Below are 13,689 nucleotides of genomic sequence, written 5' to 3'. Positions count from 1 at the left end.
TATTAAAACTTATTATTTTTAATAAAAATAAAATAATTTTTTAAATTTTAAATTTAATAGCATAAAGTTTTTAAAATGTTAATAAAATTGTAATATTTTAAATATCATATTATTATTTATATAATTAAGGAATTTTATTATTTTTTCAATTAAAATCAAACCTAGTCATTAACGAAAAAACGCATCACTTTTTTTTTTTTTTAAATCATGAATCCTCATCAGTTTATCACTCATCATCGCAGCCGACAGCTGTGATGTGAGGGACAGCGACAGCGCGGGAGGAAGATAGTCAAATCAAATCAGAGACCGAGGCTCGGCGGATGGAGTGGGAAGCAATGTTTTTAAAATCGGATCGAATATTAAATAAAAAAAATCAACAGCTTACGGTTCATATGATTTAATTAGTTGAACCAATAATCCAACCGATGACATAATAATTAAATTAAAAAAATTATATATGTGTATAATAATTTAAATATAAGAAATACATATAAAATTGCTATTTAACTTGAAAAAATTAAATATTTTAAGTTTATTACGACTTAACAAATCATATGATACAATATAATATTAAATGATTAAAAAAATTAGTCATTTTTTTAAAAAATTTGATAAAAAATAAATTTTTTTTTGAACAGTCGATTTTTGAAAACCGAATCTGATTCGAAACGGCTCAAACCGGCTCAACTTTTAAAATAATTTTTTTCTTTGAATCAGACCGAAAATCAGATCAATTGATGGTCTGATCGACCGGTGTGATTCGATTTTTAAAACAGTGGTGGGAAGTCATTGCACTCAGAGGCTCGTTCTCTGAAGCTGAGGTTTGAATTCCTGCGTTTCGATGAAGCCGTGTTCCCTTAAATTTTTATGTTAAATATATTAATTTTAAAATCATATCAACAAGTCGTTGTAGTATAGTGGTGAGTATTCCCGCCTGTCACGCGGGCGACCCGGGTTCGATCCCCGGCAACGGCGTCGTTCTCTGTTTCCTTTTTAATCTGTGAAGTTGACTTGTACCGTTGGAAGTCCGAACGACGGGTGGCCAAATAACACAGATGTTTTAAACAGAGACGGGACATCCTTCCAGACATCAAATTTATCGGCGCTATCCTAATTTAAAGTATTTTTTTAATTTTTCATAAATTAAATTGGACTAGATCGCCTGAGTATAATATAAAGCTTTTGGATTTGATGGATACGATCGCCACGTTGAATAGTCTGCGAGAATGGAGCGAGAAGGTGGACATGCTGCTTGCTGTAGCAATGCGATCGAGCACAAGGCGTATGCGAGGGTGGGTCTGCTGGGAAACCCTAGTGATGTTTACTTCGGCAACACCATCTCTTTCAGCCTCGCCAACTTCTGGGCCTCCGCCAAGTTGCTGCCTTCCGATGATCTCGTCATCATTCCTCATCCAACTCATGATCTCGTCCACTTCAGATCTATCGATCACTTGGTATTTTCATGTTCTGCCGCCGTTTTTTCCGCCCTGCAATTTATTGTCATTCAATTAACGACGTTACTGTTGATCTCTTTCTTGATTTCTGCCTGAACGTATTCTAATTGGCACAAAAAGCATAACAAATTCACTGGGGAGTCAACTCTTGGCATTTTGCTTTGAATGCTTCTTTTTATAACAGAAGGCGCAGTTTTGATAATTGAGATCTCATTTATGAATTTAATACTACAGTTATTGATAAATTATTTCTTTTGTTACGCTGATCAATCATCAAGATACTTCATCATCGGACGGAAATAAAGAATCTAAGGTAGAATCTAAAATTTTATTTGGGGCAACATTGTCATCAGTGTCTATAGTTTCATCAGGTTTTGTTTTTAATCCATGTAGTTTTTTTCTAGTTTTTTCAATCCCTATAGTTTCAGAAATATTGGATGACATTTGTTTTTTGAGGTCCCTATAATTTTAGTGTTTTTAGTCTCTATAAGGGTTGAAAATATTGGAAAACCTGATAAAATTATAGAGACAAAAAATTATGCTTGATCAGCTCTTCTCACGATCAAGAAGACCATGCAAGTTTTAGTGTTTTTAGTCTTTATAAGGGTCATCATTTATATATTCAAATGCATTGATCAGCTCTTCTCACGATCAAGAAGACCATGCAAGTTTATGGTCTGATCAGTAGTTACCGTTTCTGCCTTTTGAGACAAGCAGAAATGCTTTGTGTCTTATGCAAACTATCATGACTTGAAGGGCTTTCCAATACGCTGTGCTTCCTTCTTTATATTCAGGTGAACAGATTAAACAGCGAGGGCTTTTATGGAGGTGTACGATTGCTTATGGCAATTTGTAAAGTGTTCTATAACTATTGTAAAGACAACAACATAGATCTCAATGGAGGAAATTTTACTTTGTCATATGACACTAATATCCCTCGCCAGGTAAAACTTCAAACTTACTGCATAATTAAGTACTTTCTTTATTTTGACAACGTTCTCTCCTTAGTTATTTTATGGTTGCTTATGTATATCTATCATCCCTAAGTCTTCACAACGTTCTCTCCTATTTTATGGTTGCTTATTTTTATCTGTCATCCCTAAATCATCATTTGAATGATATAAACTTAGACTTTCAGAAAAAGTCCACTGTTTGTCCCTGAAATAAATTAATATAAAAACTTTCAGGAAAAGTCCATTTTTTGTCCTTGAAGTTTCATCTAGTTTTGCTTTAGCCCCAGAGGGCCAGAAGTCTATTTTGGTTTGATATGGTCTTATAAGTTTCACAAAATGCTACATATTTGAAGGTGTCCGATGTGGCTTGCTGCGGTCTATGCTTTTTTTGTGTGTACTATACAAGTAGATTTGGTTTTATTGTAGTCGCTATTGTTATTTCAGTTGTCTCAATGAGACTGCTCTTTCTATATACATAACCATGGTATTGACATAAAACAATCAAGTGTAAGTTATGTTTTGTGTTTTATCTAGATGGTATGTCAACTCACTGTGTTTCATTTAGATGGTTTGTCTATTCTCAACATTTTTTATGTACTAATGCTTAGTGAGTTGACATATCACATGCCATCCTAGAAAAGAAGCACAGTGTGTTAATGCATATCCTAAATGGTAAAATGAAGTACAAAATATAGAATGCTGAACGTACACTTGTATTTTGATGCAATAAAATGTCAGAAAAAACACAATTTTGAATACATTGGAAAAGCTGAAACAGCTATAGTGGCCAAAACAAGTGCAATGACCATAGGGACTAAACTGAAAGCTCCAAACCACTACAGGGATTACAATGTAGCTAATTTGACTTGTATAGTACGTATTAAAATATTATATGGATCACGTGAACCACATCAAACACGCACTGGTGGAATTTATAGCCAAAGGAAAAGGGTGATGTGAACCTACTTTGAAATTTTGAGGAGAATATTGAATCGAAATAAAATTTTGGGACTACATTGAAACTTGAGTGAAGCTTCAGGGATAAAAAGCGAGCTTTTTCCAAACTTGTAATTATCATGTTTATACAAGTTTCATTTACAACATGAGATGCCTAGTCCATTTGATGCCTGATACTTGAGGGGAGATAAAATTGAAATTGTTTATTATTCTGATTTCATGGTTGCTGCAAGTTTCCTTTGCTAAATGGCCAATGAGGCCATCCTTTCAAGGTTTTGTTCTGTTACTCTTGTTATTACAGAAGTCCTTTTATTGCCTTGTTATTTTCTTGTTGATGAGTACATCTTAAGCACTAAAGTTGACATTTCAGGCAGGACTTTCAGGCTCTAGTGCAATTGTATGTGCTACTTTAAATTGCTTACTTGATTTCTACAAAGTCAGGCATCTAATTAAGGTGGAGGTGAGGCCTAGCCTTATCCTCACTGCAGAGAATGAGCTTGGAATAATTGCTGGTCTCCAGGATCGGGTTGCTCAAGTTTATGAGGGCCTAGTTTACATGGTGCGTTGTTCAATTTTGAGACAAATCATTCATTTCACGTGAATGTTAGATGCCAATAAATTGTGTGACTTTGTCTGCTTTTGTAGGACTTTAGTAAGGAAAACATGAATAATCTGGGGCATGGAATTTACACACCCATGGATACAAGTCTTCTCCCACCTTTGTATCTCATCCATGCTGAGAACCCTAGTGATTCAGGGAAGGTTAGCAGCTCAGAATTGTTTTATCTTTGTTATTTTTATATGCCCTCTGCCCATGGTTGTAGAGCAACGTTGTTTCGTCTTATCCGATTATGTGACTCATTAGAAGTGATCTTCCATATTTATTCAAAGTTTTAGCCTACTATAAACTGTAGGTTCACAGTAAAGTACGGCAGAGATGGCTTGAAGGTGATGAGTTCATCATATCTTCAATGCTGGAAGTTGCAAATATAGCAAAAGAAGGAAAAACAGCATTAGAAAATAAAGACTATTCTAAACTTGCAGCCCTCATGAATCGAAATTTTGACATTCGAAGGTAATGCTTATTTTGGCGCTCAACCAATTAAACATTAATGTTGTTGCTATGGTTTTCTGTCTCTTCATCATATGCATTTGGTATGTCTAACCGACGTCGCTTCTCAATAATCAATGACATCTACGCTGGAATATTGAATTGGCGAAAAATATATTAGAAACAGCGTGAATCTTGTATCAGAACACTTCAAAATATGAATTGTGTATGCACTAACAAATGAAAGGCATAGTATTGAACTGTGTTGCTGGATATTGCACAGATCAATGTTTGGAGATGATGCCCTTGGTGCTTTGAATATAAAAATGGTGGAGGTTGCAAGAAAGGTTGGAGCTGCTTCTAAATTTACGGGTAGCGGGGGAGCCGTGGTTGCATTTTGTCCTGATGGTGTTTCTCAAGCACAGCTTCTTGAGGAAGAATGTCGAAAGGCTGGATTCGTATTACAACCTGTACAGCTTGTCCCCTCTCGTCTTAATGAACTTGAAGGTTATGCAGCTCACAACAACAATTGATCAAAACCAATTGTCAGTTATGTGGCATTTATCAGGATTTGGATGAAAATGAAAAAGGCGATCGAATCTCAGTTGCTTTATTGATTTCGTGAAGGTGCACGAAAACGGGTATTTTGCTTTGCAAATGCTGAAGCATTTCATGGTCTATCCTTTTCCCCACCAACGAGTCATACGATACTTAAAATGAGACCGTAAATGTCTGAGTTTCTCAATTCCGAAAGATGTCCTCTTTTTTCTTTTTTTTCCCCAGCAACCCTGGGACCAATAACATAAGATCCCCTTTGTAAACAAGAGAGAGCATATCCTTTTACTTGGAATATCAAGCTCTTCGTATTTACCCTTCTAAATTAGAAATTTTCCTGTTAATATTTCGAGGAAAATATTCCCTGTTGCTAGAAGAACTTATTTCTAAAAATAGTACCAAAATCTCCCACGACATTGAGCCAAATTGCATACTCATACAGGACCTCGAATCAAGAGAGCAAAATACAAAACCTTTGTTGTAATCAAGATAGTTATAGATTCCGTTGGGCCTAAAAAAGATGATTATAGATTCAAAAAATTAATAAACTACATGCTAAAATATACAATCACAATACTACAGAATCGACACTCATGCTTCAATGAAGACGTTGGAGAGGCTGTCTTCCCGCTCTTTCTAGAAATTGACTGTCCTCCCATTTCAGTTCATCAGATAGTCAGTCGAATGGGATTACTCCAGCCATACGTGTCCTTAAATAAATTCATTACAATATTTACCAATTTGCCATAAAGGCGAGCTCACAAAATCTTGGAGCAACGAAACCAAGTGCAATCCTTGAACAGTGGAAGACCATCCTCTCAACTTACCATTCACTACCACAAGAGAATAATGCACAGACGAAACTCATCTAATCATCACATAGAAATTGCATGAGCTCATTCGGTGAGGCCCAGATCGGAAGATCAAACAACGACTGATTGACCTGCTGCTCTTGTTTATGGCACATTGCTTCTGCAATGTCACATAGATTTGATATATCATGAATAATTGCTTCTTGGGCTTCCACCTGCAAGCTCCAAAGTTAAGAATTAAGGAACGAGGTTCCTACAAGTTTTATGCAATTAAGAAGGCCATCAGTATGCAGAGGTTAATGTTTGATGTTATTACTTATTTCCAGGTTGTACGGCTAAAAAGGCCAATCAAATATGGGTTAGAGTTAGACTCTGCGGTGTCTAATATTCTAGCACGTTAAATGGGAAGAATACAGAACTATTTCAGTTCTCAGTTTCCTAGATTCAGAAGCCGAAGTTATGCAACTATCTTGAGTAGTGGATTTCTACTGCATATTCAAAACCATGAAAATGCTTGATCCTTATTCTTGGAATTTAACAGTAGATCAACCGGGGGCAAAGAAAATTGACCTAGTAAAAGCTTCAGCGCTGAGGCAACAGATCTTTAGAACAATTGGACCTTCAGTCCCAGCATACTTCAAAGAATTAAGAAAATTTCATCAGCTAGAGACGCTTATTCTCTAGGGGAATATGTAAAGAAGCCTTGTCTCCCATAAAAGAATTGATTAATTAGCATTTCGAGTTCAAGGCCACATAACTCAGAAACTTCATAAGCTACTGGAGCAGCTAAAATAAGTTATTCAACCAGAGGGTTCGACAGAGAGAGGGAATAATGACATGTATAACATTAGGGTTTCCCAAAGGATCCGTCATGGAAACTTGTCAATAGTTGCCTAAATAAGAACGGTTTTGCAAGGATACAAAGAGATGGAGATGGGTTCCGATTTTGAATGTATTCGAGATATTCTCCTGAGGAAAAGGATTGAGTTTTTGATTTTTTTTTTTTGGAGCCTGAATATAGGCTTCGGTTCGCGAGAAACAAAATGAACAGCAACATGAGTTTTGTTTTTGGCATTGAGGTTTTCAAAAAGAAAAAAAGAAAAAGAAGAAAACATCAGCACTCCATTCAGGCGCCGCTGATCGATTTATTTTATCTTCTATGTCTCCTCATACCCTAATTTTCAATTTACATTCTTTCGGGCAATTTTCAATAACCCAACAAGACTGTACACAAGCGGTAAGAGAGAGTCCAATTACCTGCAAAAGCAGCTCGTCAACCAGCGACCCACCGACAGAAGCCTTCCCCTTCGTCGTTGGAGAATGGGAAACAAGAGGCGCCGTTTGCTCCGGCACCCGTTCGTGTTCTTGCCGAAACCGACTGGTTCGCTCCTCCATTGCATGCAAGGTGCTCGACAAAAGATCCCACTGTTCGAGCTCTCTCTGGTACTGATCTTTAAGCTTTAACAAGGTCCGCTTCTTGCGCTCTCTCCGTTGCTGCAACGCTGCCAAGTGATCCACATCCGTAGCAGATGAGACATGAGCCACTGCCGCGGCATCAGGGTCTAGACGGCGCTTCTTGCGCTTGTAGACGAAGCCATCGTCGTTGCAGAGCTCCCAGTCGTCGTCTTCCCCAGACGGTGTTGCCGAATCCATGATGGCGGTCGGCGGAGAATTAATTAAGTAATGGGATTCAAAACCCAAAAAGTTTGGCGGCAGAGGAACAGAATGAGAGAGAGAAAATTCAAATCTCGGATTTTGGACAGCGCGGGAGCGCCTTCGTTACCATCCCTCGCTTTCGAATGAGTTCGGTGTCTTGTGGATTCCAGTGTCGAATCGTTGAGGGCCTTCAGCCTTCTATTGGCGGACTTATTTTGGTCAGTTAATTCTCAATTTTATGTTCGTTAAAAAAGATGGAAAAACATACTTCTCCGTTTACAAAAAAAGAAAAAAGATATTTTTTAAAAATTAAATGTTAAAAAATATAGAACATATTTAATTTTTTGAGATATAATTATTATTTTTTTAAGTGTCTCTATTAATAAATTATTTTATATTTATTATAGGGTGTTTAATATGTGTAAATATAAAAAAATAGGGTTAGTTTGAAAGTAAGTAACTACTTTATTAGGATAAAATTTAATTAAAAATACCTTATATTTTTAAATATAGAGAGTAGCTTTTAATCCCTATATTTCATTTTTGATATTTAAGTTTTTATATTTTTATTTTTTATTATTTTTTCTCTAAGATTTTATACTTTGTTCATAAAAGAATCAAAAATAATAAAAAATAAAAGTATATGAATCTAAAACACTAAAAAAATATATATAAAAATTAAAATTAAAATGCCAGCAAAATATAGAAACTAAAAACTATATTTTTTCAGAAAAGATTCTTAATTTTATTTCCTTAATAAATTGATTTTTGAGTTTGGAAAAATATAATCTTTGACATTTATAATTTTATTAGGTCTTATTTTTAATTTGTATAATTATTTTCAATATTCTCATCTTTACAGGAATTAAAAATGTTAAAAAAATTAAAATTTTAAAATTTTAAAAATAAACATATAAAAATTGAAAATATTAAAAAAATTATAAGAATTGAAAGTAAAAATCAATAAAATTATAGAGGTTAAAAATTATATTTTTTAAATCTTGAAAAAATATATTAGAAAATATCTGCAGACATTAAAAGGTAAACGTATTAAATTCACGTTAATGTAACATATTTCAGACAAAAGCATTCATATAATTCATATAAATGTATAAAGTATCGTCTATAATTTGTTCACAAATAATAAAAAATATAATCATGCATAACAAAAGTCAGGTGGGACGCACGATTGAACGAGCGGCGAAGGGCCGCCTCCAAATCCCTTGGGTTCCGCCACTGGTAGACGTTGGGCGTCTGTACTGTACGTCAATCGGGCTTTTCTAAAGCATAGATGAACTCTTGGCAAGGCGTTGTGAATGGTTAGAAGTTGGTGCTTGAAAGTACCCTGCTCTCTCTGTTCTCTGGATTGTGGAATTCCAAGTATCTTCTCAGTCTAACTAAACTGGACACTGCCACATCACTCTCGCTGACTGCTCACTCTCCATGTGGAAATCATTATATCTGACTCACGCATCGTTCCTCTTCTTATCTAATTCTAGAGCTATGGCCTCTGCAAGAGTTTTCTATCATACGCTTCCATGTACAAAATTCACACCCTTCAACAAAGTAGACACTTTCTCCCTATCACCTTCCTTACGAACCTTCGCCACCACACGAACCCCATACCCACTTCAGTACGAGATGATTATCAACCGTCCGGTCAATTCTGTGCATGCCCATTCTCGCCGTCGACCTGTTCGACAAAATGACTCCAATTCAGAGAGCTTTCCTGACTCCGATTCTCCTGAAGAGTCTGTTTCTCCGGAGGAGTCCGTTTCTGAATTGGGATTAGATAGCTGGGTCGATCGGAAATTGGCTTTTGAGAAGGAAGCTGACCAACCCAGTTCCCAAAAATTGGAGCTTGACAAGGCTAAGAGAAAATATTACAGAAAACGGAGGAAGAGGATGTATGGGTCGGACTCAGATGAAGAAAATAGACGACCTGAAGAGAAGTTCGTGGAACTGAAGCCTGAGGTGGTTGAGCTTCCTACATTGCACAAGAGGGAGGAGGAATTGTATTTCTACGATACGTTTTCTTACCCGTGGGAAAAGGAGAAGCATTACAAGATGGTCTATCAGTTAGAGAAGAAATATTTTCCTGATCAGTGTCTTGACAAAGCGTTCCTTGAACCGGGAGAATCAAATGCAAATGTGAATGAAAATACAGATATGAAGACTAAGAGTAAGGTGAGGGAAAAGAAGAAAATCAGGGAAGATAAAAGGGAGAAAAAAGACGAAATTGGTAATGAAAGAACTGATAAGAAGTTAATATTCTTCGAGGAGAAACAAGAAGAAGAAAAGGATAATAGAGGATTGGTTAAGGAAACAAGAGAAGATCTAACCGAAAAGAAGGTCGAAGAGTTCTTTAAATATTTGAAGAAAATTCCCGATAAGGATGTTGAAATGGGTAATGCTGAGCCGTTTCTTGCGTCAAGAAGTTCTGGGCTTCCTCCTAGATGGGATGGTCCTCATGGAACCGTTGTTTTGGTGAACAAACCCAAAGGTAAGTTGACATATAACTTTGTGCTTCTTTTTAGTACGTCACCACGTATTGACATGTGATTTTGAGGAAGAATGGGGAACGGGGGATGAATTAGCATGAGTTAAATTTAATGTCATTACCATGGTTCATCACTAAATTTAAAAGTAGATGGGCAATTGGGCTTTGGATGCTGTTCCGGAATTGTCACCAGCACTTCTGCATTATGTTGGAGTCATTGATTTACCTTCTGTTCGTTTGACCTTCCTCTGCACATACGTCATTGAATTAGGCTGAATTTTATACCTTTCCATGTGCAAATATATCAAGACTGGTGACAAATGATGTCTTTTTTTCGATGCCCTTAGGGTGTTTTCTATAGTCACGTAGTAGAATAGCACTGCGACTCTTGCCAAAGTTGTCAAATGCACACGTGTATGTTGTGAAGTCTTCTTCACGTTACATGTAGTTTTGCAACATATGGAAGTATTAATTTTTCATTTGTCAATGAAAGAACACTAATATGTAAAGTTTTATAATAGGCTGGACTTCATTTACAGTTTGCGGGAAGCTGCGTCGCCTAGTCAAAGTGAAAAAGGTTCTCATTCATAGGCACATCTATATTTAATGCATTTGTTTTGTGTAGATCTATGCGATCGTTTTACCGTATCTCTTCTTGAGCACAAGAATCCATTTGCAGGTAGGTCATGCTGGAACTCTTGATCCTATGGCTACGGGTTTATTGATTGTTTGTGTTGGTAAAGCAACAAAACTGGTAGAGAGGTAATTAAAAAATAATTAGAATTATTTCCATTTGACTGCCAATAACTGGTGCCAGTTTCACAACTTTCAATTTATTGTTCTGTTTAAAATCTCATATCTTAGGTTCTTTTGAGTTACTTGGAATTTTCTACTGCAGATATCAAGGGATGATTAAGGGCTATAGCGGGGTTTTCCGCCTAGGGGAGGCTACTTCAACATGGGATGCTGATTCAGCGGTGGGTCAATCTTCTCTCATGTTTGATCCATGAAGATGACTGCAATGCATGATCAACTAAATTAGACATTAAAATACATACAATTTTTTTTTTTTTGGGTGATAAATCATCTGGTATTCAGAATAGGAAAAACTTATATACTTAGTTTGATATACTTAATGTGTTTGTTTTAAATTAAATCAAGACATTTGGATCTTTTATAAATTATTTCTTCTATAACAAATCTTGTTATTAATTTTATTAATATATTAAGATTCACTTGTCATGATTTGATTAGATATAAATATGTTAAGTATATAAGACTAAGTACATAAATCTTATTCATTCGAAATTACAGACTAATTAAATTGAAGTGGGGTTGAGTCCTGATTGAAGGGAAGTTCTCCTGATGTGGTTTCCCCCATCTACAAGGCTCAACTGAAAATCTTGTTTAGGGGGGTGCTGAATCTTTTACTACTCAATTCAACCATTGTTAATATTTATATGTAAATTTTAAATATGTCTAATTTTTTAACTCATAGATCGACTTCTTATGTAGGTCATTCAGCGGGAGCCATGGGAGCACATCAAAGATGAAGACATAAAGAGAACTGCAGCATCCTTTTGCGGGGAGATTTGGCAAATTCCCCCAATGTTCTCTGCCATTAAAGTGAGCATTTTCTTCCATATTTAATGATTGCCCTATCCAGAAAGATTATGGCAAGGGGTTCTGTTGAAACAGCTCACTGTGTTTTTGTAAGGAGGTCGAAGCAGAGACACTGAAACTGCTTCTTCTTCCTTTTATCTGATATGTATCACCACATATTTTGCATTCCTCGTTCCTTTTTTCCTTGCTGTATGGAAATTAGTCTTGTCTTAGATTTAAGGGGCTTCAAGTCCAGGTTAACTTTTTAGTTATTCATTGGTAAGAAACTAAATTGTTTTGCCTTTCATCTAAAGGTTTATGCAAATGCAATCTATGGACATCATTTCATCTATAAAAGTTAAAATTTCTTGAATACAACAGAACTCCTCTCATTTATTGAATTCGTGATTTTAATTATAATTTAGCATGAAATTTCAATTCAATCAGCTTCTGTGCAATAGTAGACTCAATGCCAAGCTTTGTTTCTGAAATAGCTCAATGCTATGAAATTTTATCCTATTATCCCTTGGAGAAAACTTGAGCCTGTCATGTTAAATGTCAAGTGGAAAATAGTTCAGTTGCTTACAAGTTCTGTTTACTTTGTCAAAAGGTTGGAGGTGAGAAAATGTACGAGAAAGCAAGGAGAGGAGAAAGCATTGAACTCTCGCCTCGACGAATATCAATTTTCCAGTTTGGCATAGAGCGTAGTTTGGATGATAGGTAACTTTAAGTACTTGAAGAAGGATCTTGCCTTGATTCCTAGGTTATAGAGATATGAAGAATGTGTTTGTCTGTCTCAAATATTTTTTTGGTCATTTTGATAGTTGCGAAGTATCCTAGAAGAGAAGATATTTGCTTTCTCTGAGTATACTGTTTCCAAGAATTGTGCTCTAAACAACTTCACTCAAACCTTAATTACAAATCCTTAGGGCTCTATAGTCAAGGCAAAAGCTTTTACTCAGAAGCATTTTCCATCTGTTTGGAATCATCTCTTCAGATCTTTGATTAATTTATATTATTTAACCTGATTTGTTTATGTTTTTGCAGACAAAATTTGATTTTTAGGGTAACATGTTCCAAAGGGACGTATATTCGGTCCCTATGTGCAGATTTTGGGAAAGCTCTTGGCAGGTAACATGCAATGGATTCTTCTTTGAAATTGATACATTGGGATCAAAAGTCTCAAGCTGTTGTCGTATAGAAGGACGAAATGGAATGTGAAATTAGCATTTTAACTTAATATAGCTTGGCCATGAATGTGTGAAAGAGGGTAGGGCGGGCGGTGGGATTTGTCCGAACACTTTAGGATCTGTAAAATGAATGCAAATTGCTGGCAGATGAGAGGAACTTTTAAAGCTCAAAATTTGAGCTTTGACTATTGCTTATCTGTTCTTTCTTATTTTGCAGTTGTGCCCATTTAACTGCTCTCCGGAGAGATTCAATAGGTAAGTCCTCATGTCCTTTGACTCTGAAAGAGACTGACTTACCATGAAAAGTTGCAAACCGTTATTAAATCAGAATGGTCACTTTTCAGGAGAATATTCAGCAGATGATGCATGGGACTTTGCAGAGCTTGAAGAGGCTATTTCCAAAAGTTATTTCTAACTTAAGAAGGTAAACCCACTATCAATCTGAAAACCATGACACGTAGAATGGGTGATACTGCTCCGGGTTCCTCTTCGTGCTAAAGTCATCTTTTTTATTTGCTCTTTGCTCGCTATATTTATTTTTCTTTCTTATCAAGTATCTGATATTAAGGAAAATGTTATGTAATATTCACTAATAAATCATTCAATTTCGGAAGCAACAATCACACACATTTTTTTTAGAGTTGTCCTACTTACATCTCTGGCCCTCAGGTTATTTTCTCGAATGTCGCTAGCAATACGCACTTGCATGCGAGAAATTGTTCCTTGAGGAAAAGCGTTTAAGCTGTAATGTTGTGCTGGGTTGGAAAATGTGTGGCCAAACGAACTTATAGGATTAAATAAATGCGGGGCCATGGGCTTTTAGCTTTTAATAAGGGAAGAAATATTTCTTTGGGAAAGATCTAAAGAAAATTAACAGATTTAAAGGGACAACTGTGTTTGTCTGGGGTAGAAAAAAGGACGAAGGACAACTATGCATGTGCTTGCCAATTGCTGGTTCT

At 36.0% G+C, this 13,689-nt stretch overlaps 3 protein-coding genes and 1 non-coding gene across 4 annotated transcripts; 3 read left to right on the top strand and 1 right to left on the bottom strand.

Annotated features, from left to right (window-relative positions):
• The first annotated feature begins 903 nt into the window (after positions 1–903).
• TRNAD-GUC (transfer RNA aspartic acid (anticodon GUC)) lies at positions 904–975 on the top strand. Its single transcript has one exon. It is a non-coding gene; the product is annotated as a tRNA-Asp (tRNA).
• Positions 976–1,075: 100 nt separating this feature from the next.
• Positions 1,076–5,032, top strand: LOC129320058 (glucuronokinase 1). Its single transcript, XM_054965210.1, has 6 exons — positions 1,076–1,454; positions 2,249–2,398; positions 3,735–3,923; positions 4,010–4,126; positions 4,279–4,439; positions 4,699–5,032. The coding sequence occupies exons 1-6, from the start codon at positions 1,227–1,229 to the stop codon at positions 4,946–4,948; spliced, it is 1,095 nt and encodes a 364-aa protein (XP_054821185.1). The 5' UTR covers positions 1,076–1,226; the 3' UTR covers positions 4,949–5,032.
• A 403-nt stretch (positions 5,033–5,435) lies between these two features.
• Positions 5,436–7,651, bottom strand: LOC129320067 (uncharacterized). The gene is made up of 2 exons (XM_054965218.1): positions 7,040–7,651; positions 5,436–5,997 (listed from the first exon to the last, which is right to left on the bottom strand). The coding sequence occupies exons 1-2, from the start codon at positions 7,433–7,435 to the stop codon at positions 5,839–5,841; spliced, it is 555 nt and encodes a 184-aa protein (XP_054821193.1). The 5' UTR covers positions 7,436–7,651; the 3' UTR covers positions 5,436–5,838.
• Positions 7,652–8,600: 949 nt separating this feature from the next.
• LOC129306892 (uncharacterized) lies at positions 8,601–13,359 on the top strand. Its single transcript, XM_054947684.1, has 9 exons — positions 8,601–9,941; positions 10,460–10,515; positions 10,618–10,700; positions 10,837–10,915; positions 11,454–11,564; positions 12,151–12,260; positions 12,588–12,671; positions 12,948–12,985; positions 13,075–13,359. Exons 1-9 carry the CDS (start codon positions 8,882–8,884, stop codon positions 13,143–13,145), a joined length of 1,692 nt encoding a protein of 563 aa, XP_054803659.1. The 5' UTR covers positions 8,601–8,881; the 3' UTR covers positions 13,146–13,359.
• Positions 13,360–13,689: the final 330 nt, after the last annotated feature.

Source organism: Prosopis cineraria, unplaced genomic scaffold (genome assembly GCF_029017545.1).
Source record: "Prosopis cineraria cultivar Desert tree isolate PC_DT_omini unplaced genomic scaffold, ASM2901754v1 PC1, whole genome shotgun sequence".
NCBI classification, from domain to species: Eukaryota; Viridiplantae; Streptophyta; class Magnoliopsida; order Fabales; family Fabaceae; genus Prosopis; species Prosopis cineraria.
Note: the sequence above shows the minus strand (reverse complement) of the source record. Positions and strands in the feature narration are given on the sequence as shown.

Bases quoted from the DNA above. Each gene is read 5' to 3' on its own strand.
- LOC129320058 (XM_054965210.1), top strand. From the start codon at position 1,227: ATGGAGCGAGAAGGTGGACATGCTGCTTGCTGTAGCAATGCGATCGAG. The intron at 1,455-2,248 runs GTATTTTCATGT...CTTTATATTCAG, and splicing joins TCAGATCTATCGATCACTTG to GTGAACAGATTAAACAGCGA. The intron at 2,399-3,734 runs GTAAAACTTCAA...TTGACATTTCAG, and splicing joins ACACTAATATCCCTCGCCAG to GCAGGACTTTCAGGCTCTAG.
- LOC129320067 (XM_054965218.1), bottom strand. From the start codon at position 7,435: ATGGATTCGGCAACACCGTCTGGGGAAGACGACGACTGGGAGCTCTGC. The intron at 5,998-7,039 runs GTAATTGGACTC...TGGAGCTTGCAG, and splicing joins TTGACGAGCTGCTTTTGCAG to GTGGAAGCCCAAGAAGCAAT.
- LOC129306892 (XM_054947684.1), top strand. From the start codon at position 8,882: ATGTGGAAATCATTATATCTGACTCACGCATCGTTCCTCTTCTTATCT. The intron at 9,942-10,459 runs GTAAGTTGACAT...GTTTTATAATAG, and splicing joins TTTGGTGAACAAACCCAAAG to GCTGGACTTCATTTACAGTT. The intron at 10,701-10,836 runs GTAATTAAAAAA...TTTCTACTGCAG, and splicing joins GCAACAAAACTGGTAGAGAG to ATATCAAGGGATGATTAAGG.